This window comes from Leptonotus elevatus, chromosome 11 (genome assembly GCF_054856555.1).
Source record: "Leptonotus elevatus isolate MCC_2025b chromosome 11, RoL_Lele_1.0, whole genome shotgun sequence".
NCBI classification, from domain to species: Eukaryota; Metazoa; Chordata; class Actinopteri; order Syngnathiformes; family Syngnathidae; genus Leptonotus; species Leptonotus elevatus.
The window spans coordinates 5,677,393-5,700,668 of record NC_141249.1 but is presented as its reverse complement, the minus strand read 5'-3'; the positions used below and the strand labels follow the sequence as shown (position 1 = coordinate 5,700,668).

The following is a 23,276-nucleotide window of genomic DNA, read 5'->3' as shown; positions in this document are numbered from 1 at the left end:
GGAGCGCCCCCCGCCCCAACACGGCCCGCGCCCCCGGCCCAACGCAGCAGGACGGGGCACTGCAGGCCCACCAGGCACCCCACCGGCCCCCAACCCCCGCACCCCCCACGACCCCCGCCCCCCATCCACCCCCGCCACCCACCCCAACCCAGCCCCAGCCGCCCCCACGTCCCCAATCCCCCAGACACCCCCCACCCCCAACAAAGCCGCCCCCCCCCCCCAACAAAGCCCCCTCCCTGACACCACCCCGACCAACCGGCAGCCCCCCAACCCCCGACCCCCGGGGACCACCCGCACCCAGGCACCGGCGCCGAAGAGGGGCCGGACAGCGGAGCGGAGAGGGCAGCCGCGCCCACCCCACCCGCCGCCGTGTGGAAGGACGGAACACCGGGGGCAGAAGGGGGAGATGGGGGCACCGGAGGGCGGCCGACACCCCCGAACCCCAGGCCCAGCGGGGGAAGGCCCCGGTCGTCACCCCAGCGTTCTTTGTGAAAATTAACCCCTGTTACTGAGTCCGCCAGCTCGCAGACTGGCGAACTCTACCCCTAAACCGTGAATGTGACCCCACCCAGTGTATATACAAGTGTGTGTGTGTGGTGCATTAAAATTAGGAGCAGGTGAACCGGAGCCGATGGAAATGATATTCCCACGCTCCGATCCACCCGCCACCCAAGCATGTTACTGAGTGTATGTGGTGCATTAAAAAAAATAGATAGGGGGGGGACACGGACAGGGGATCGCAGCACTGCTCTATACTGCGGCCCCCAAAGCCTTTTTAATTAAGCGATTAATCATGATTTATCAAAATTCTAAGATGTGATTAATCTGATTAAAAATGTATTCGTTTGACAGCTAATGTAAACATAATAATGCAATAGGTTGATACAATTTTGGAAAGTGTGAAATCTTGTAAGGGAGGTGATAACAATGATGTGTTACCTCGACTGTTTTGGGGTTCTGAGTAGACCAAGTCGCTCCATTCGCTCCAGTAGCCAGTAGGGTTGGCGGGCATGCACCTCACCTGAACGGCAAAAACTTGGCACATGTCCGGGATCGGAATCTCCGCCAACGGTACCCACACTGGATTACTGAGCTGCATTGAGTAAGAATAATATGTAATGTGAAAATGTGTTTCAGTAATCAAACTCATTTTGCTATTTTCAATTGTCCAAAAATAACTCACCTTCCAATCTGGCTGAGCTCTGATGGTAGAAGGAGCGTGATAACGGAACTCATACTGGACGCCTTGCACAGGCAAAAATGGAGGCTCCCACGTGATTCTCAGGAAGCCACTTCTCAGATTCACTGCCTTCACATTCGATGGTTTGTGGGGCTTTACTGCAAGTCAGACAATGAAGGAACAAACCATGTTAGTTTGGAGTAGGGCTGGACTGGCCATCTGGATTATAGGGCAGATGCCTGGTGGGCCAGCGTCTTTTGGGGCCGATGGAGAGACATTTAATGATAATTTTTCTTAATTTCAGTCAGAATTTTGTGCCAGTCCAGCCCTGGTTCTGAGGGCATTTAATCAATCCACACTGGACAGCAGACTTCATCAGTTTATGCAACAAGCCACGTTTAGGACTGCATAGTATAACAAAATATTGGGATGTTACCATGGTCGAGAGGTGATATGTAGATGGGTTTGGATCTGATAGGGCCCTGATGGGACAGCATCTCCAGCCACAATTTGTAGCAATTCCTCCGTATATCCGGGATTGTGCAGGCATGTTGCTTGGATCGGACCGGCACACATTCAGGTCCCACCTCGCCAACTTTCTCACCCTCTCTCTCTCTCTCCTCCATCACATCACAGGGTAGGTCAGTCCATCTGTGGAGAAGACATTTGAGATGTTTAGGAAAGCTATCAAATATTTCATTTTATGGGTGCCAGTTGACAAAAATTTTAAATTGTCATTAATCGTATGACTTCAATAGTTAACTCACAATTAAGCGCAAATTTTATATCTGGTATAAATGTACAATGAAATATATTTTTTAAATATGTTTTCCTACACTTGTTAACATAGAGGAAAATAGAAAGATGGCTGCATCTTTTAGTCATTGATACAATTATTTCATAATAATTCATAAAATTGAGTTAAAATTAAAAGGATGTACTATACTGTAAAAAATGAGTGTGATATTGATTTGTGTTGGTTATTTTTCTGCTACGAGATGTCATAATTGCATTTGTAAGACATTGGTGACAGCTCAGTAAATTTTTCTTTTTCTATTAATCTAATCTCACATGAAGTAACTTGCAAAATTCTGCACATTTAAAAAATAGTAAAATACAACTTAATCCCAGACTCCACAAATATATGCATTCAAATTAATTACTGCTAAATTTTAACATGGACATGCCTGCTGCATTGCAACTGGAATTCCCCCATTACAGTCTTTTTTCCAAGTAAAATATAAATTCATTATTAAAAAATAAATTATTATTACATTATTAAAAATAAATATTTTTATTTATTTATTAATATTTTTAAATTATAAACTAAATTATTAAAAATACATTAACTCAAAATTAAACACTCATTTTGACACCCCTATTTCATTTAAATGTTACAAGTATGATATTTCATGTTTGCAATATTCTCTTTAAAGAAACAGTGGTGAAACCTTTTTAATTGTTTACATTGAATTATTCCATGGGGAGAAAATGTTGATAATGAAAATCAAATGTGCTTTGGTTATATTACAATAAGAACTTGTAAAACAGACGTGAAGAAAAAGTGTGGCACAACAGTTATAAAACATGTCTCAACAGGAATGCAAACTATTACGCTTTGCTTTTCAATGACTTGTGTGCTGATTAATATATTGCTCCGAGGTTAAAAAAAAAGGAAAAAAAGAGGACAAAATAAAAAGAAGTTGAGCAACTTCCTGGCGTCCTCTGGCTGTGCAGGATTGGACACATGTATTTCCAGGGAGTGCCCCAAATGAGCATTGTCTCATTCAGTACACTGTGTTCATTGAAGTTGTGCATAATAACAAGGCCTGATTTGAGTATTCATTAGCACGAGGACATATGAGGGTGCTCCAAAGTTAACAACTCCTGAATAAAAATCATGACCTACGTGTACTGGAATTTTTGTTTGATCCACGAAGTGTTTTTCCAGCTACAGTCCATAGCATCAATTTCACCGTCAGTTTCACATTTGATGTCGATAGAGGCTCCTGCAAAAACAGAAATTCGCACATTTTTTAAGTTATGGGGAAAACAACAGCAGCCCATGCTTCATTGTGATACTCAAGCCCACATTGTCACATGTCTCCACTCTCTTTCCTGCCTTTGTCAACAGCAGGAAAAGGGAACAAATACTTTCAAAACAACAGTGATGAAGGCAGGAGAAGAATTTATATTCACATTACATACATATCCAGCTCTTTTTTTTTTTAAATAGTTTATCCTCATCAGGTTCTCAAGTGTGCTGTAGTACCCTAGCTGACTGGTTCAAGAGTTTGGGTACACCCTGGACTGGTCGCAAACTAGTTACATAGCATAACCAGACAAACAACCATTCACATTCACACTTAATAGTATTCAATTAATCTAACAAGGATGCTTTTAGAATGTGGGATACAGCCAGAGTACCGAAATGAAAATCCATGCAAGCACAGGGAGAACATCAGGAATACCAAACTAAGATGTTAAAAATGTATATTTATATTTGCTGTTGCTTATGACTACAGCTTACCGTCTACATAGATGATGCTGTAAGGAATGGTCCACTCCTTCGAAGCCCTACACTGCAGCAGCTCATACATCCCCGAGTCCGATGGCTGTATTGTGACATGGCTGACCTGGTTTGGACAACATTCAGTGAGGACAACAGTACTTTGGAAATATAGCACACCCAATCAAAGAAGGTAAGTGTGCACTCATACCCGTTGGTTGATTGAGTAATAGTGGCTGGACGAGAGAGGCTGTTTGAAGTTCAGCATCCACACGGCAGAGCTGGCATTGATGCTGTGGTTGTTGAATACACAATAAACACTTACGTTCTCCCCCGGATGGGCCAAAACCTTTTCAGGGATGTAGCTCACCACTGAACAGACACAATGTAAGAAGTTTTTAATTGACATTTGCGGTTATGTTTTATTTTTTGGGTTATACAGTACATTATAGTAAAAAGCAGGGTGAGCACCTGTAAATTTTCTTTAACATACTATTTATATAGTATAACATTAATATTTTAATAGCAATCTTTATGAATTATTTATTGCAATTTTATTACCCCACTAGAAAAAGTCGGTTAAAACAACATGGACATGCTTTTAAGATGAGTCCAAGATGTGTGATTTGTAGCAGGTCTATTATGTTAAGTTGACCTTTACAGCCTGTTGAAACTGATCATAATATGAAGAGTCTCGCATTAAAATAATGCTAATGAGCAGCTAGCCATTTTTAATGCTTGAGAGCTACCTAGGAAATAATTGAGGTCATTGGATTAATGCAACGCATTCAGAAATGAATCTTTTTAGAGCGACGTGACGCAGTCGAGTTTATACAGATGTTAGCCAGGTATGACTTGCACAAGGTAGCAAACCTATCATGCCAAATCTAAAGCTGACTAGAGATGCAATGATTAATTGACAACTCATTGATTATGAAATTAATTGACAACTATTTCGATAATCCATTTATCCTTTAGAGACCTTGTTGAAGTCCAAATTGTCCCAATCCATAGAATTTCAACCTCTCTACAGTAAAAATCTTTGATTTCTGTAGTCTCCCATGAAAGCAGAGGGATTTTTACCCCCGCAAATATGATACTTACAAACATCTGCTTTTACTTTGGAAAACACATTTCGTCTCCCTCTTAAACTAATTACTCGTCATTTTTTTGCAAAAATTTTACTTTTACTAAATCATCTCCTCATGATACAAATGGTTAATATTTTTGGTTCCTGAAAAATCTGAAAAAATTACTTATTATGATTATTTCAAGGCGTCAATTTAGAATGTCAAGTTCCATCAAAACAACACATAGAGGTGTTCCTTACTGCCAAGGTAGATGTGATACGGCTCACTCCAGTTGCTCCACAAGGGAGGTCCATGCAGGTGAGAGCAGTGAACCTGCACAGTGTAGTTGACAAGGGGCACAATATCCAGAATCAGTCTGCGCTCCAGCCCTGTAGACACCACCTGTGAGCAGCAGGGAGAGGTCAGAAAACACCTGCATGATGAAATATGTCAGATGGCTTCACTCTGATAAAAACAATATTTTCCCTATGGCCTTTAAAGGTCACATAGTATGAAAATGCACTTTCGTGGGGTTTTCTATTAATGATATGCATCCCCGGCCTGTCTACAATCCAACCAGGTATGAAAAAAGTCCATCCGCGACTTCTTTTGCTTTCTCCTCCTTTCTAAAATGTGTGCTTCAAACGGGCAGATTAAACTTCCGTGACTTAGTGACGTCAAAAAGACACGGAAGTGCACTCGACCCAGCCCCCTTGGGTTAGAGGCCCCACCTCTGGTAAAGGTTTGTCACGCCCACTGAAATTCGAGAAGCTGGATGCTCCTTTCTTTTTCTCAACTGCTCGCAAATGCTCCGTGTAGAGGGGAAACAATAATCAGGAAAAAGTGGTTGCTTCCTTCGTCCCAAGTCTTTGAGAAGACAGTGGATTACTTTTATTTTTGAAGGACGTGTACCGACATTATTTCTCAAAAGACTGTTTTGTTAGTGAAAGCCTGTTCAGAGCTGGATTTGCAACACGTTTAAACATAATGGATCAGTCCCAACATTGTGACACGACTGCAAACGGGAAAGATGTAAGTTTAACAATTTTGATTTAGCCTTCTTTCCTATCCTTTCTAATAAGATATGTGCACCTTCAACCATATTACTGGTGTATTTATAGTGCCTAAAGTGGGAGCTACATTTGTCGTGTGGAGGTTGTTTGGCTACAAGAGGTCAGCTATGATAAAACAGACGGTGGTTGGATAATACGAAGCGGTTGCGTATTGTTTTGTCAAGATACAATCCGCGGTGGTTAATTTGCAGTGACTGGTAACTCGCCACCTTGTTGACATGACTTTGTGATGCTAACCGGCCGCAAAGTGGTCTCGACGAGACGGCTTGCACGTTGCGACGGTGCAGTGGTCTAAATGTGCACATTTGTGTTATTCATAACCGCTTGTAAATGTCTACAAGCATTCACGGAAAATCGGAGACATTTACGACAAAATAACGTTTGCGGGAGATTTGCCGGTTACGGCAAAATACCATTGCCTAAACAATCACAAACTAACGCTACAACATAGTCTCTGTAGTAACGTTATGCTACTTTTTCTTATTGTAAAACGTTATGCCACTTTTCCACATATTAAAATAGTTCTCTGTATTTTTCCTTTCTTCTGCTGCCATGGCCAGTCGTTTCCATTCACAACATTAGCACATGGCTACCATAACCGAAATCACTGCCCCTTCGAAAGAGAAGGGTGTGGCCTAGGCGTGGCCTGGTGCAGCTATTTACATAAAAGTGACACACCCCTACAACAGGCTGTTTTTAACAGAGCGTTTTTTAGCAGATTTAGGGACAGCAAAAAATATTAGATCCAAAGTCAATTTTGACAAATGCATGTCACAGACATGTCTTTAACACGTTTGAGAACCATTTTAGTATGTTGAAAAGTTGAATAATATGAGACCTTTAAGAGGAAAATACCCCCCCACCCCCCCAAATTCTTTACAACAATATGTTCTATCCAGCCCCACTAACAACTGATTAATATTGGATTGTTTAATATGAGCAGAAAAAATCCACCCGTTTTTATCCATCTCATAGGGCGGCCATTTTGCCACTTGGTGTCGCCTGAAAATGACATCACAGTTGCTCAGGGCTCAGGTAATAACCATGGTGATTTGTCATTACCTGAGCCCTGAGCAACTGTGATGTCATCTTCAGTCGACACCAAGTGGCAAAATGGCCGCCCCCAAATGGATAAAAACGGGTGGATTTTGCTGCTTATGTCAAATTACACATAGATAATATTAATCACAATGCTGTGTTTAGTCCAGTGGGGGAAAATAAAACATATTATTGTAAACTAGACAATTTTTTGGGTTGACTTCCCCTTTAATTTAAGTTATATTTTCAACACAAAATCCTCATTTGACCTTAAATGGTTGAAAAACACGCATGCAAATAAACCACAAAATTATTGAATCGGGCTTCGCTCCTGAATGAAGACATTTGAACAGGTGTAGCAAACGCTCTTTAGACTGACTCTCAGCAAGTAAGACTCTACATAAAGGTAAATACTGAAGTGGACGACCTTGTGACCTGCTGCATGAATAACAGTAGAGACTCGTGCGTCACTTCATCGTCAGCTATCAATTAAAAATATTTTATTTAATTGTAATTATAATAATTAGGCCAATCAGAAACCCTGTCAGGTTGCTTTTTCACTGCACAGCCATCAGAACGAGTGTCTCCTGTCTTTACTTGTCTGCATGTGGCTGCTGGCCATAGTTAATTGGATCATTTTTATTACAGAATAAGTAAAGTGGAGATGGTGAGGTATAATAGTGCAGCACCCGGAGCTAAAGTAGCCCTGCCGCCATCGGATAAGCAAACCGCATGTGTGTTTAGTTTGGTTATTTCTAGCTATGTGTACGTAGATGCTACAAGGCTACAGCACTGAATGAAGGGTAAGCAGTCACTGTCACTGCTTTTTGAGGCACTTTCAGACCGCAGCAACCAATTATGGAACTTCCCTATGTATGTACCATGAGAGTTTGTCTAAAGTTTGCATTGGATCCCAATGGACTAGGGTTTTATAAGCCTGGCGGTTCGCCCACCCCGCTCTCAACAGATACGTATGAATATTTTCTATCCCCCCCCCCAGTCCGGACCACCAGGCTAAGAACGTTTTCTGGGGGAAACCCTGAGTACCTTACAGTAGGTTTTGTCTATGTGAGTCTAGGTGTCGTACAATTAAAAATGACCATTTATACACAACACATGTTAACAAACAAAAAATGTGTAGTAAGGATTAGTATTCACCTGCCAAGATCGATGAGTGATATTTGAGTATCGGACCTCGTATCTTAATGGACCGGAACCATGGTATTTTGGCTCATCCCACTGTAAAACCAGTTCTGGTTTGATGGTCTGGAAATGTGAGAGGTTCAAAGGAGTCCTGGGTTTCACTGTAAGATAAAATACAATCAGTTGGACACATTAACACATAAAAACATGGTTTAGATGTATTTATTTATTTTCTTACGAGGGCGAGCTGGTACATTGAGCAGAATTGGTCCAGCTTCACAGCCAGATATGTTGACAGTTACAACAGTAACAACGCTTGTAGTGCCAATGGAAATCGAACACATGGAGGAATCCTTTGCTTTACATACAACAGGTTCAGAAGATTCCATATTTGTGTCGTTGACTTCTGTGGCGTTTTTGTTGGACCTGGAAATGGAGACAAAAGACAATCTACTTTGGTGGAGCGTTTTTATTTATTTTTTAATCAAGTCACAAAAAAAAGTTTCATTTGACACCTCACTTAAATTTCAATTACATTTTGACCTTGTTTGTTAACTTCTGGACATTTTTAAACTCTTTGTAGCATATTAGGAGGAGAGCAGTTTTATAACGTCCACCCACAGAAAATAGCCAGGGGTCTGAGTGAACTTTAGTGACTTCCCATTAGCAGATCAACCGTCAAATGCATACTAAATTGGGAACCGACAATTTAGGGACATGCACGCACGCGGTGGGAAATGAAAAGAATAAAACAAAAACAGTTTTGTACTCACATCAAGCGCTGTAGGCGAACTGCCATAAGAGCAGAGTTCAGCCTGCCCAAAGGAAGTCTGGCAACCCCCAAATCACAAGTCAAAGTTTCCCAGTTTTCAGCAATCCTGCACAGCATGTTGAAACAGGTGCCTGTCAAGACATTAACATTATATTCACATGAGACTGAAACTTACAAAGCAGCACCAATAAAGTGTTACTTTCTGAGGAAATGTTTGAAGCCTTTCAGAACTTAGTTCATTTGGAAACTCCGAAGTTTAGAGCTATTTGGTGCTTGTCAAGACATTAACGAGATATTGACATGAAAGCGCTACTTCCTATTTACGCTTTCTGAGAAACAAAAATGTGACAAGACTTTCAGAACTTAGTTCATTAGGAAATCCCTAAAGTGAGGCCCATTTTAATGCCAATGATGTCATGGGGAATAAATATTTTTGATACACTTCCTGTTGTGTTATTTCTTAATAAACATGTATGGTCATTGAAGGATAAGGATTTCACCAGAGCCAGCACAGTCAATGTATTATTAAAACACATTAAATACTTATTGTCTTTATTATTTATTATTATGTGCAATTGTACTAACATCTACAATTTAGGACATCTTATTTAGGACACACTCTAAAATGGTTGCACCAAATAATATTTTCAACTTAAATCAAAGTTATGAGGCTAACAATTAGCCATCCTAACAAAACAAGCTATCGAGACACACAAGTAAAATTATAATTAAAATATGTATTTGTTGGAAAAAAGCTCATGAACTTTTAAAAATATATTTTTTCACATGAAATTTCAAGGAATTTGTTTCTGGTAGAATATTTTCTTGGATGGTAAATATGAGCAGAGCAGGGCTGCAGAGCTCTCGTTTTATCTTCCCTGTCAGAAGATGAAAGGTGACGAGCAGATTATTGCAATGGATTTCACAGCAAACCTGCCAACATTACGCATCATCCTCTTTACCACCGATTAATGATATCCCATAATTAATATCAATGTATTTTATAAATATTGGCCTACTGCCACAATCATTTTGTAAACAATGATGACAGTATTTATTTATCATTTCCGCAAAAGGAAACAGTCACGGGCAGTTTTCTTCCTCCTCCTGTCAAGTAAAAGGCTTGATCTCATCATAGCGATGTTTTGGATGACAGCACAAGAGTGTGGTGGTCACCCACCTTAACCACAGTCTGCAGGGAATGCCAGATAAAAAGCCAATCAAGTGTAATGAGCCTGTGGGAGTGATCTTTGACAGTGACAAGCAAATGTGCGGCAGGCCCAGCCGTCATGCTGCAACATACCAATGAGGAGGAGCAGGAGTTGCATCATCAAGCCCTTTAACTTGCTATATCAAGAGCTCCTGTTTGGCCTTGACTGAATGAATCATCACATCTCATAATGGAAGTAAACAGAAAACTGCTCCACACAAAAATGTTTAACATCCTACAAATTGTATCAAGTAGCAGAATGATAGAAAAATGTGTGGAATTACACTTGTGTACTAACGTGATCATCAAAAAGTATTTTACCGCCAGAGGCCTTATTAAGACTTGAGCCAGTTGAAATGCTCCGTAAGTAGCAGTGAGGATGTTGCATTGATTCAGAACGGTTTCTCTCAGGTGTGGGCGTGCCGCCAGCCTCCGCCTCATGCTCCGAAGGTGAGTCATAGCACACTTGGTCCTGCCACGGCAAGTCCAGCGCACCTGAAAAGAGTCCCGCTCCGTCCTCAGACTTCAAGCACACAGTTTCTAGTGGTGGAGAGACAATGCGGTTAACAAGAATGCACATCCATTTTGACAGTGTTCGGTCAATCGGAGTTTCTTGTTTTGCAATTGTGAAGTGCACAAAGTGACAATACTACGATTTGAAAAGTGATAGGAGGCATGTATTGTATTAGGTTGTGACTGACTATTAATTGTGTTCAGGTGAAAGTGATCTCACTTGTTTACCACTGACAGAGCACAACAGATTCCCTTTGGTATTTTTTATTTTTTATTCTTGTTATTCTGACTCAGAGGAAATCTGTCTTCTCAACCAAGATGTCAATTGTGTCAATAATGGCATGAGCATTTAAGGTTGTTGTGGGACTTCACACAACATGCTCAGTGATACCAAATGAACTGTTAGGTCAGAATTTGGAAAGTGATGAGATGAAAGTGAAGGTTGCAAATTTCAACTTTCACACATCGCGTAACTTCCAGATCACATTGGAGACGGAGGTATGACCCCAAGGTGTTTTTTGAGAGTCTTTTTTTTGCCCGTCTGAACGTTTTTGGAATGTGAATTATAACCATTAAAGTCAAAATGAGAGAATAGTTGCAAAAAAACAACAAAAACAATGCAACATTTATCAGTTTGACCATTATACATCTTGTCTTTGTAGTTTATTTAATTGAATAAAGGCTTAAAAGGATTTGCAAATCATTGTATTCTGTTTTTAGTTACATTTTACACAAAGTCCCAACTTTATTGGAATTGCAGTTTGTAAATTTAAGTTTTAAATAATGTAGGAAGACAATACATCCTCAAGGATAATCCTTCACAGCATTACTCTTGACATTCCTGTCACTCACCACTACAAATTTTTTTTTTTAAATCAATCTTCAGACAAGTATTTATAATAGATGGGCGAGACTGGGATACTGGGGATACCCACGAAAAGCAAAAATACCGCGTATAATTGACGCCCATTGATAAGCACTGGATAAAGAAAACAAAAATTCTTTAAAAAAAACAAATAAACGCTAATCAAACATTCAATATATGTTTCCCATGAAAAATTGAGTGAAATGGGGGGAAACAACCTCCTCCCCACCCCGCCATTAGCCATATAAAAGAAATAACTTAAAAACACTGAAAATAAAAGGGAACAAAAATTTCTTAAAACTCGAGTTTCAGGGGTCTGATCATTTCAGCCTTCTGTGTTTAATACATTTAATGCTTAAATTAACTTACACAGTAAGTAAATAATAAATACCAAATAAAACATGTTGTTTCATTGGCACATGAATAAATAAATGAATGAAATGCGAGGGGTGTTGTTTTGGTCAGAGCCATCGTATACTGCCCTTTTAAGAGCTCACAGTCGGAGGTAAAACTCACCACTGAGTATCAGCAAAACATGGATGAGCACGGACAACATCCCAGATTGACCCCTGTGGAGAGACATAGATGGGATATGTGAGAGGGGGGGGAAGCGCTCATATTGTGGTGGCCAAGTTGGAAAGGAACAGCTTCCTGACTTAGCAGGCGTTTAACATAAAGTATATGAGGAAGGGGCCAGCCCCTTCAGTTGAGCAGACATACTCAATATAGGCCTGGGCGATTTGGCAAAAGAAAAAGAAAAGAAGATCATGAATGATATATTTGGTTTTCATAACGTCCAATCTTGATTATTATCACAATTTTTAAAATATTGCTTTTAAGATAAGCTTTATAGTGCCATTTTACTTTTCTCATTATGAAGAACATTATAGACACACCGTAGTTAAGTAACTTGACATCACAATGCACTGACTAATTCCTGCTTTATTGCTCTATATCATTATTAATTAGTGTAGAGTCAATTGTTTTACTCTTGTTTTCATAGACTGATATTATCTTGTCGTAGGTACTCATTTTCACCCTTCTCTTTTATCACACTAATGATGTCAGCAGACACTATTTTGAAGCCGCCCTCTGCAGACAATCCACACAGTCATGCTTTCACACTCGATGATTCATTTTCTGTAAAGAAAAAATAAAAATCTCTCTTATGGTGATGACTGCATGTCGCTACTTACATTGTTGCATTCAAAGCGTGGACATTGCTTTGCTGGACTTTTCCGTGCTTTTGCTGTATGAACGAGAAAAACAGATTTGTGATTCTTTAATTTAGATCACAACATTTAAATCATAACAACAAATTGATTATTATTTTTTATTTTTGGGGGTATGAAATACAATGTTTATTCAACATTATTTGCCTGTTTTGACCCAGAAAAAGAGCAAAAGGGCATGTCATATCATATAACTCCAGCTGGTAAGCACATGTATTAATTAATTCAATGAAATGCTAGACTTGAGCAAAAATGGAAAACATCCTCAACACATGAACTCTGATCAGAGCATGTGAGTGTTTGTGACTAGCAGAGCAGAAAGGTTGGTTTGCAAACAGTAAGTGCAGCTATATCCAACACAAATCATCAGAGCACAATTGCATCAGTTACTATCCTTAGGGGAATTTCTTCAGTTGTCTCAAAAACAATGCTGTGTGAGTGCGAGGAGTCATGACAGTCAAGCAGTGCCAAATTCTGCAATTACAGGAAGGGGTGAAAGGCATGAGAAGACTTCTGTGACTTAGTAACTAAAAACTGCAAACTTCTGATTAAGATTTTGGTTATGTAATGCCAACATTTTAATGTGCACATGATGGTAACTATTACAAGAGATCTCAAAGATCTCAAAACATTTTTTGACAACATCGTACATCAGCAGATGATCAAAGATAATCAATATTGTCTCATGCAAATATTCTTGCTTTTATATTATGCATTGTGCAGCCAATCATCCACCCATCATTGGTTGCTAGTCAATCAAAGGGCACATTAAAAGAGACAGACAACCATTCACATGGCTGAACTGCTACACCATTACTGTGTCTTCTTTTAAATCGTACACATCTTCTTTTAATTTAATCTTGTTTGGAAACTACGTTATTAAATTAAGCAGAATGAGACATTTGTACCGCGTGTATTTTCCTTTTCCACATGCAAAGGAAGCGCCTGTTTCGTGTCCTGAGGGCTTTTTGCCAATACCCATCATGGTCTGACTCACCTTCTGCTCGGTACAAACAGGGGAATGGGTTCACGAAATGTATTCTCATTATCAGCATCAGATGATGATCGCTACCAGCAGTAATATGTCTAAAAAGTTTCAAAAATGCTCAACTAAGTGAGAAAATAAAATACTGTAACTTTCAGAGCGGGCAAAGGACGCGAAACCCATCAAGAAAGTGCAAATAGTAGTAAAAGTGGTCATACGTTTATAGATGTATTGTATATAGACTACACATTGCATGCTTATACTCATAGTAGTAAAAGTGGTCATACGTTTATAGATGTATTGTATATAGACTACACATTGCATGCTTATACTCTCTGACAATAGTCAATAGCATACACTGATGAAAACAGATACGTGAAAATCAATTAAATTTAATTTGTCAGGGGTACCGAAAGCAGAGCAAAACAGTTTCCAACAGCGTGTGATAATAAAAACAAAAAAGTAGTAAAAACAAATTGTTCTTACATCAGCTCTCCTGGATCTTGTTCAGTTAGTTCACCTCGAGTTTTAAATACTCACGAAGAACATGCAAACTATTGGAGTTTGGTGCTGGCGCTTTGTCGCCACTACCTCATCACTCTCGCGTCTCGCCCTCCACTCGACTAGCAGACTCGTGAGTGCAGCAGCGCAGCTGAGGGGAAGAGCAGTAGTGACGTCGAAGAAGATGGGTGGAGCCCTCGGAGATACGTTCAGGTAAACTAGGAAATTCGCACTCTGACCGCTCCGTTTCTCAAGTCTGCTTCCGACATTGATTTTCAAAGATCGATGTATTTTTGTTTTTGTGTTTAACAACTGCATAATTTATTCATGTTTACTGTCTGCATGACATTTTTACTTGTGTAAAAAGAAGTAAAAACAAAAAAGCACTGATTTTGAAATTCACCAGACTGTCAATAATATACAATACCTATTTAAAAAAATTGGTACATTATAAATAAATAAATAAATTAATTAATTAATTAATTAATTAATGAATACATAAATAAATTAATTAATTAATAATAATTTGTATATCGCTCTACAGAGAGAGAGAGAAAAATCTGTACAGATTAGATGCCTCTTGCTCCAATAGCTTGGCTGATGTGAATTGGCTTAACTAAACATTAAGACAAAGACAAGACAAACTCATTTGCCACAAATCATTCTTGTAGCTGACATCCTCAAAATAATGTTCTTGTATAAGGGCATACAGAAAATAAATCACTTAATTACATAACATAACTTTACTATCAGTCCCACAATGGGGACATTTGCCATAAATCCGCTTAAGTTTTCAATTCTAGTGGTGGTGAATACCGTATATGACATTATGACAAAGGTATACTGTGAGTAATTATATACTGCAAAGAATGTGATATATTCAGAACCATCCCTGTTTTGAGTGGATTGCAATAAACAAACATCAACAAGTAGCAGACACACTTTACGTAGACACCACAGTATATGATGATATTAATTAAAGAGTCAAATTTTTTCCAATGCTGCAATTGCTCAAAATGTACAGACTAAACTACCTATAAGGTGAAATTGAGCCTTTAATCCAATGAAGGCTTCCCCACTCCCCAAATTCATCAACGCAACCAGCTGCTTGACTCGGGGGGGAAAAAAGAGTTTCCATCCAGATGTGGACAATAAGCCACACTGAAGTTAACTTTGCTTTCCAAATGTCTACTCAATAATACGCTGTCTGGAAGGAAGGAATGTCCATGTTACTAATAATAGTGTGTTGTATCCACTGTTGAGGAATAAAAGTAAGAATTGAGAGGATTTTGCCATGTGATAGAACATGGCGCACCACAGAAGAATTTAAAAAATTTAAGTGACTGAACGAGACAAGCATCAGGAGCCATTAACGTGTGTAGGGTCAAGTGTATTGTCAGATTATCTAGTTTAGCACAGGTCACAATCGAGTTGAATTGTGGAATAATTTTTTTAAATTATTATTCCACATAGGTTCAGGTAAAGATCTGTATCAAACCTTTAAATTCTCAAATCGGCAGGTGCACTCCACAAGTGTTCTGCTGTACTTCTATTTTTGCCTCAAAGTCAAAAATTCAGATTTTAAGAATGACAATCAAACTTAAGTAGAAATGATGTGTTGCCGTGCTGTGCTGCATATATTAAGCTTGTCAGAAGAGGAGGAGCTTCATTCATGCAAATCTATTTCCTTGAGCCGCGTCATTATGGGGATACATTAATTTCACAGTCTAATGACTGCAAAATATGTAATTTTAATCATTGTCTGCAGCTGTCAGTATACCGCCCTGCAGGCTGGATGCTCAGAAAGTAGAATCATTTATACAATATAGTCAAAATAAATAAATAAGTAAAAATAAAATCAACACTACTTTATTTTTGCATTGCATTTTAAGTGGTGATCAACATGAACATGGATAAAAAAAAACATTACTATATTCCATCAAATTTAAAATAGTTCAGTAAAAGTAGTAACAGCTTCTTGGAATGTGACATTCAATGACCATAGAACAGCAGGGAACAGCAACAATGGGAAACACCCTTGAGCAGCAGCTCTCAAGGCAAGGGGATGACATCATCCACTCAAGTGATATCATCCACAACAATCTAGGTATGACGTCATCCTCAAGCTATGCAACATTTGTGCCAAAATGACTTAGCAGTGTCAGTCATGTAAATACAAGGAAGCACGATCTACATTTTAAAGACGTTCTGGTTGAAGAAGTGATTGAATGACAAATTCTTCTTGGTATTGTTCCTTTCCTTCCTCTTTATTTTCTGGGAGTCGCTGACACAAAATTTAGCCATGGTTATTAAAATTGAGCAATTTGATAATGAATGATTTGCAGCTGATCATTACGTGGTTATTATCCAGGTCGAGCTGTTTGGTATGTTTCAGACCCACTCTAGTTGTAATATAGTCATGTTGAGGTGCGTGTGTTTGCTTCTTAGAGTGCGAGATTGTCTAAAAAGCTACCTCAGCTCATTCAAGTTATTCCCATGTCACAGTATTCACAGTAAGATGATGTCAGAGCTCAATATCACTGCTTTTGATGAGTCAAGATCACGCTATGCAACATCATGAGATGGCGCTTTCCAACAAAAAGCCCTCAACTAAGTATTAAATGCGCTTTACTAAATTACAGCAGCTGGAAGCTATTCATAAATAATTCATGAGCTTGCTTTGAAACAGAGAAAACACATACACTGAAAGTGTGGGGGTGTTGGACTACATATAGGGGATTACATACCAAGGGGATGATGTCATACTTTCAGACCTGTTGGGATGATGTCATTGAGTGGTCTGATATAATGTGCTGTTGCATCCACTTTCACATGGAGATTGAGTCACTTTCATTGAAGACAAATTCAATTTGAAGCAGTATAGGAATATTAAATCTCATTGTGCTAAAAATAGCACACAAGGGCATGTTATTCAGTAATCAGTAATTATGTTAAGTCTTTGGCATTGGTGTAAATGTTTTTTTTTAAGTGTACCAGAATTTACAAGAATAGATTATTTCATATGTACAGTATAATCTTGAAAAAAATATTTGTACTCCCCATTTAGTTTAAAAATGCTGTACAAAGAGATAGCATTGCACAGGGATGGGCTACTTAAAAGGGACCACACATTTTCCATCAGTGCTACTGGGGTGCCCCATAGGACCACACACTTCCTAACCTAAATATTAGGGGGTTTGTAAAAAAAATAATTATAATCAAATATAAAATGTGTATTTAATATGGAGGGATTAAATTGTAAAATAAGTGTGTCTAAAATTCCTTATAAACTGTATATAAACTGTGTATAAATTGTACAGATTTTAGACAGCTGTGGCCCGCTGTACTTGTTCAAAAATTGTAGTCATACAGTAAGACATTAGATATGTTATAGCAACATATGAAGCAGTAAACTAGCAGTGCCAGATATTTAGAGAAATAATTTCACAATTCAGCCTCTAACTGATGCTGATTTCTGACAGCAAATCATCCAATAGGAACATAACAAAATAAAAAGATTGTAATTTTTTTTTTTAAAGCATTTGACACAATAGGTCATTAAGTATTAGTTAGGAAACTTGAAAAATATGGAATTAGAGGAGTTACACTCAACTGGCTGACAAATTATCTATCTGATAGGAATCAATTTGCGCAAATGGGAAATCACAAATCAACTCAACTCAACTGGGTATGTGGAGTCCCACAAGGGTCGGTTTTGGGACCAAAATTGTTTATTATGTACATAAACGACATTTGTATGGTTTCAAAAATCTTAAAGTTTGTGCTATTTGTAGATGACAAACATTTTCTGTTCTGCGGACAACCTGCAGCAGCTTGTGGAGGTGGTCACCAAAGAATAAAAGAGAAAAAATATGGTTTGACTAACTTCCATTAAATATGAATAAAACCAAACTGATGTTGTTTGGAAACTAACAATAAGGATTATTGACGTTTATGAAAACAAATTTCTGGGTGTGATTCTTGAGGACAAAATCTGCTGGAAAGCCCATATAAAACAAAGGTAGCATGCGCTGTTGGATTGTTGGGAAAGGCCAGACACATATTAAATGAGAAAACAATGCATATTTTGTATTGTTCATTAATATTACCATATTTGAATTACTGTGTAGAAGTTTGGGGTAAGATTAAACAAAAACACAATACAATCATTATGCACACTGCAAAAAAAAAAAAGCCATCAGAATAATAAATCATGTAGGGTACCTTGAACACACCAATAAACTCTTCTTAAAATTACACACACTAAAGTTTAGGGATCTGGTAGATTTTAAAACTGGACAAATAATGTATAGGGCAAATAATAAAATGCTGCCCGGCAACATACAAAAATTAATAACAGAGAGGGGGGGGGGGGGATTATTTGAGAGGGGAATTGAAATTTAAACAACATTATGCTCGCACAAAACTCAAAAGTATTTGCATTTCGATCTGTGGAGTGGTTTTGTGGAATGGTCTTGAGGGAAACATTAAAAGAAGTACAAATATTTGTCAATTTAAGAGATTGTATAAAAAAAATAATAATATTTTTTGCTAAATATACTAGGGATGAATAATTTTAAAAAAGTGGTTGAAAGTAAAATTTTTGTTAAGGCATTTATGAATAATGAGTTAATAAAAATAATAAGTGAGGTAAAATTGGGATAGGACTAGATAAGCAGTAGCTTCATCCTATTCCATTTCAAACATTAAGTCTTTTCTTTTATAAATGAGTTTCTTTGGAAGTCATTATTATTATTTATGGGGAAAGAAAACTGTTATATTTCATCCTTGTTTTGTGGAATCACTTGAATGTCTCTGTTTATTTGTTTTTGGCGCAATTGTGACATTATGCTCTTTTGTTTTATTGTCATTTTAAATGTTCGAAATCAAGTTGCGTTAAAAAAATGATAATAATAATGCATTCGATGAAGAGATTTTTTACAACGATAAAGGGTGTGTACATATTTATGAATGACATATGATGAATTTCACCACTCATACAGCACACATCCCCGTGCTTCGATCAAATCCACCAAAATCATGTTGCCCCACCTGTAAAGTGTATGACCTACTTTTTAAAAAAAATATCATTGCCACTGGTTGACAAAATAAAAAATTGACATTGCAAAAAGAAATGGTCAATAAATGCAACGTTAGTACTGTCCTTGTTTTTGTCATATCGTCGTCATCGTGTAATGCTGACAGTGTTGCAGCATGATGTCTTTTCCTGCAGGGCGCAGCTGAATCATGGCCCCTCGAAAGCTTCTCTAGCTGAAACACACGCTGATGTTACATTAGTCATGAGATCTGGTTAGTGTAGTAGCTCTTCTAATCGATAAAGCAGACCACATGTTAAAAAGAACATTACTCTGCAGACATCAGCCATTGTGTCAAGTGACTCAAACTGGGGACTGCAAAATGATGATGAAACATTTCACAGCAGTATAATGCTGCTGACTTTGCTTAATTTACTTTATTATTAAAATAATGCAGTATAAACACATTTCCTATATATATTTTTTTTGAGCTTTCATGTTTTGTTTAATTTCAACGAGATTATTTTCAGTGTTGCAAACGTTGCACCAAAATAAACGAGTGAAGGTTAGGAAGTTGAATTTTCATCAGAAGTTCACATCAAAGTCTTCTCCGCTGTCAAACATGGAGGAACAGCATCATGCTGCTCTTGAGGCGGGGGGCGGCAGTCGTGTCGCCCAACAATGATGGCGCTCGCGTTTTCATGTTCACGGCGTCAAATGCACACATTTCCATTTACTGTAGAGGTCAAATGCTTAAAAGCGTTGCATTGACTGCTAAAGTGAATGTTAAGTGAAATCATTTTCATTTTATAGAAATTGTGAAAGATGTGCATTGGAAGAAATGAGTATTTGCACTGATGTGGGGAAGACAACCCCAAAAATTTCTTCCCAATAATATGTTTTATGCAGCCCCACTAGTCTAAATACAGTATTCTGGTTCATATTGTGGTAGTGGAATTTGAGTTAAGTAGACAAATCCAGCAGTTTTTTATCAATATTAGAAGGTGGCCATTTTGCCACTTGCTGTCGACTGAAGATGACATCACAGTTTCTCAGGTCTCAGGAAACAACCAATAACAGCTCAGCTTCAGAAAACAGATGAGCTGTGATTGGTCATTGCTTGAACCCTGAGCAATTGTGATGTCATGTTCAATTGACAGCAAGTTGCAAAATGGCCGCACCTTGGAATGGATAAAAACGGCTGGATTTTGCTGCATAACTCATATTCCCCAAAAATTTATTTTAATCAGAATGTCATGTTTAGACTAGTGAGGTCACATAAAACATTATTGTCAAGAAATGTTTAAGGTTAAGAAAATTCCCCACAGACTTATAGTTATTGCATAGTCAAAAGATATACCAAAGATAATGATAATAATAATGCATTTTATGACGTGATTTTTTACAATGATTCAAAGGGTTTATAGATGTTGATGTCATATTTATGAATGTCATACGATGACATTCACCACACATCATACATCACACATCAGTCTTTGTGCTTCATCATCATGTTACCCCACCTGCACCACAACTTAGACCTGCTTTTAGCTGTTTTAAGGCCTGGTCTAGTTTCTGTCACAAAATTATCTTGGTGTATAATAGGAAAAAAAACACGCTGGATCTGTCCGAATGCTCACAAGGCACAGCACGGTCTGCCAAATACCCAAACACAGTCAACTAGATTTACCCTAAGTCAAAAATAAAAATGTGCAAGTTTTTTACGCACCCTTGCGCCTGTCTACCAAAATAGAACCCTTACTGTCACCATGTGTCCTGACTCTACTCTTGTTTTTCTTGGGATTTACTGTAGGAAAGTGCATTAAAATACTGTATTTAGCCTACACTCATCTGTTATGAGCCAACATTTTCCACATTTTACAAAACTAACAGACACTGCTCCACTGCAATGCTTCATGTAAAACCAGTACCTGCCAGAAATTAATTCTCAAGGGAAAAATTGCCTGTGAAATGGAGGGAAAAAAAGAGTGAGTCAATGTCGTCCAGCTATGTAGCATTAAACCACAAATTCGATTTTGGCTAGTGCGCTGACCAGACAGGACAAGTTAACATCCCCTCTTTCCGCCTTCTTTCTTTTCAGAAATGTACTAAGCCCAACCAAACATCATAAATTAATAGATTTTTTTGGGGAGTTGCTAATGTTCATGTGACCATTATTCTCTAAAGCAAATCATAATAATTTAAAAGACCACACAGACAGAGTGGGTTAGTGGTGAGTCAGTGCACAAGTATAAAATCCTAATGACACTAGTGAATGGAAAGATAATAGATAATAATGAGTCCTATTAGTGATAATGCTGCGGCACAAACAACATTGAGCTGCTTTGTTAGTCTGCAACATTTGAACAACACAAATTAGGGCCAGATGTGAGTGGGTAACATCCCGTAATTAGCAAATCTGGGGCCAAACACGACAGCTTTGGACTTCTTCTGAGAATCACCTGGCAAAGTAAGGAAGGATTTATCAGCTTGTCTTTTTAGTCTGCCTTGCAACTCACTCTCACCAAAAAGTAAATGGAAGCCAGAAGCAGGTGCGTGCAACTGTGTGCTCGTTATGAAAGCAAGACAGAATCACTTCCAGAGACAATGTCCGCTTTGTCTCAGTCTTCAGTAATGTCACAACTTCGCCACCAAGTAGACTACTGCAAATAATTAGGGTGTGTCTCTCTTCTTCCATTTTCCCCAGAGAAAACAAACATGGAAAAAAATAGCAAAAGGCTGAAGGAGGGAAAGTGCTGAAGTGCTCCATGCCAAACTTGTGTGTCATCCAATTTTTTTTGGTCGATAATCCCCCGTCCAATAGGAACAATGAGGTAACAGTAAAGGAGAGTGGCAGGGGACACCGCTGTCACTTTTAACCCTTTATAGCAGGAGTTCCAAACTGTGGCACTGGGGCCATTTGTGGCCCAACGTCCATTTTTTGTGGCCTGCGCCATATACTAAAAATAATTTTTGGCATGGACCGCAATGCTATTTAAAAAATATATATATATATATTAAAAAAAAACATACTTTACTTCTGGTGGCAGTTGTAGCTCAGGTCGGACCCAATGGGTCGACCGTTGCTTAACTTTGCCAGCTGGTGCCTGCAGGTGGTTGTCGCTGAGTCCCTTGATTCAGGCTCCCGCAGCTTGTCTCCCTCTGCTTTGCTAGCTTCTCCCACTAAACGCTCTTGTTAGCCACTCCAGCAAGTTCTTGCTAGCCACTCTTGTTCGCCGCTCATGCTAGCACCTGCTTGCTGGATCGCTCGCTCGCTCGCTCGTTCTCTCCAAATAATAATCGGTAGTAATTGGTGGTAGGCTTGAGAAGTGTGGTCTGTCTGAGGCACTTCAAAATCGTAGCATTCTATTAGATCACCACTGGATGGCACTAACTCTACACACTATATTTTCACAGAAGGCCTTGATGGACCTGTTTTCCCCCAAATAACTACGTTATAAACAATGTAGAATTGCTTGCTTGATTACAGCAGGAAAAGATAGATAGATGGATGGATGATGGATAGCGATCTTTTTGACCAAATCACTTCAACACAGTCACCTCATTCACCCACAAGTCACACAATGATTAATGAAAGGAAAGTAAGAGCTCATCCTTACACTGATGACACAGCACCGGGATCGACTGAACACGTAGTATGTTGCTCAGGGATACTTGGACCAAGCTACGGGTACAACTGAGCCGACAACCTTGAGGCTGAATGATGACCAATCTAGCACCAGAGCCAATTCGACTTAAGTTTAAGCTAGCAAACACCAGCAATACCTGACTGTACCACACAATTACTACTTTAGACTGTAGAATGTGCGTGTTGCAGTCACACAGACACACACATCGACAGGGAGAGAGAATTAAATGATCTGTTATTACATATCCTGCAGGGAAAGCTATCACTCTCACACTTCATTTTCAAAATATATGTAAATAGCCACTGCTTATTTACTTATCTGTCAGACTGTCACGCACTGGGAGTGCTGCTCCTTTTTCAACTTGACATGTTTGACTCTCTAATATCATTGTGAATTGAAAAGTTGATCATCGTCTTAATCGTCTTTTAGAATTGGAATTGCTGCCACGCGAGCAAGTCCAATGTTGTTTCGCAATAACTTGTCCACTTTCCCAATCTCA

At 38.7% G+C, this 23,276-nt stretch overlaps 1 protein-coding gene across 3 annotated transcripts in view; it reads right to left on the bottom strand.

The window, feature by feature from the left end:
• The window catches only part of lepr (leptin receptor), a 31,930-nt gene that overhangs the window by 5,563 nt on the left and 3,091 nt on the right, over positions 1-23,276 (bottom strand). For 2 of the 3 annotated variants that reach the window (XM_086089214.1, XM_086089215.1), the window contains exons 2-14: positions 12,570-12,622; positions 11,890-11,942; positions 10,317-10,535; positions 8,787-8,916; positions 8,252-8,439; positions 8,029-8,174; positions 5,020-5,161; positions 3,901-4,061; positions 3,711-3,816; positions 3,090-3,189; positions 1,617-1,831; positions 1,184-1,338; positions 940-1,093 (exon numbers count right to left, since the gene is read on the bottom strand). In XM_086089214.1, the coding sequence (XP_085945340.1) occupies positions 940-1,093; positions 1,184-1,338; positions 1,617-1,831; positions 3,090-3,189; positions 3,711-3,816; positions 3,901-4,061; positions 5,020-5,161; positions 8,029-8,174; positions 8,252-8,439; positions 8,787-8,916; positions 10,317-10,535; positions 11,890-11,942; positions 12,570-12,571 (1,771 nt within the window). In that variant the 5' untranslated portion in view covers positions 12,572-12,622. Of the gene's footprint in view, positions 1-939; positions 1,094-1,183; positions 1,339-1,616; positions 1,832-3,089; positions 3,190-3,710; positions 3,817-3,900; positions 4,062-5,019; positions 5,162-8,028; positions 8,175-8,251; positions 8,440-8,786; positions 8,917-10,316; positions 10,536-11,889; positions 11,943-12,569; positions 12,623-14,076; positions 14,244-23,276 lie in introns of those variants that run through there. The other variant, XM_086089213.1, reaches the window with a different exon arrangement.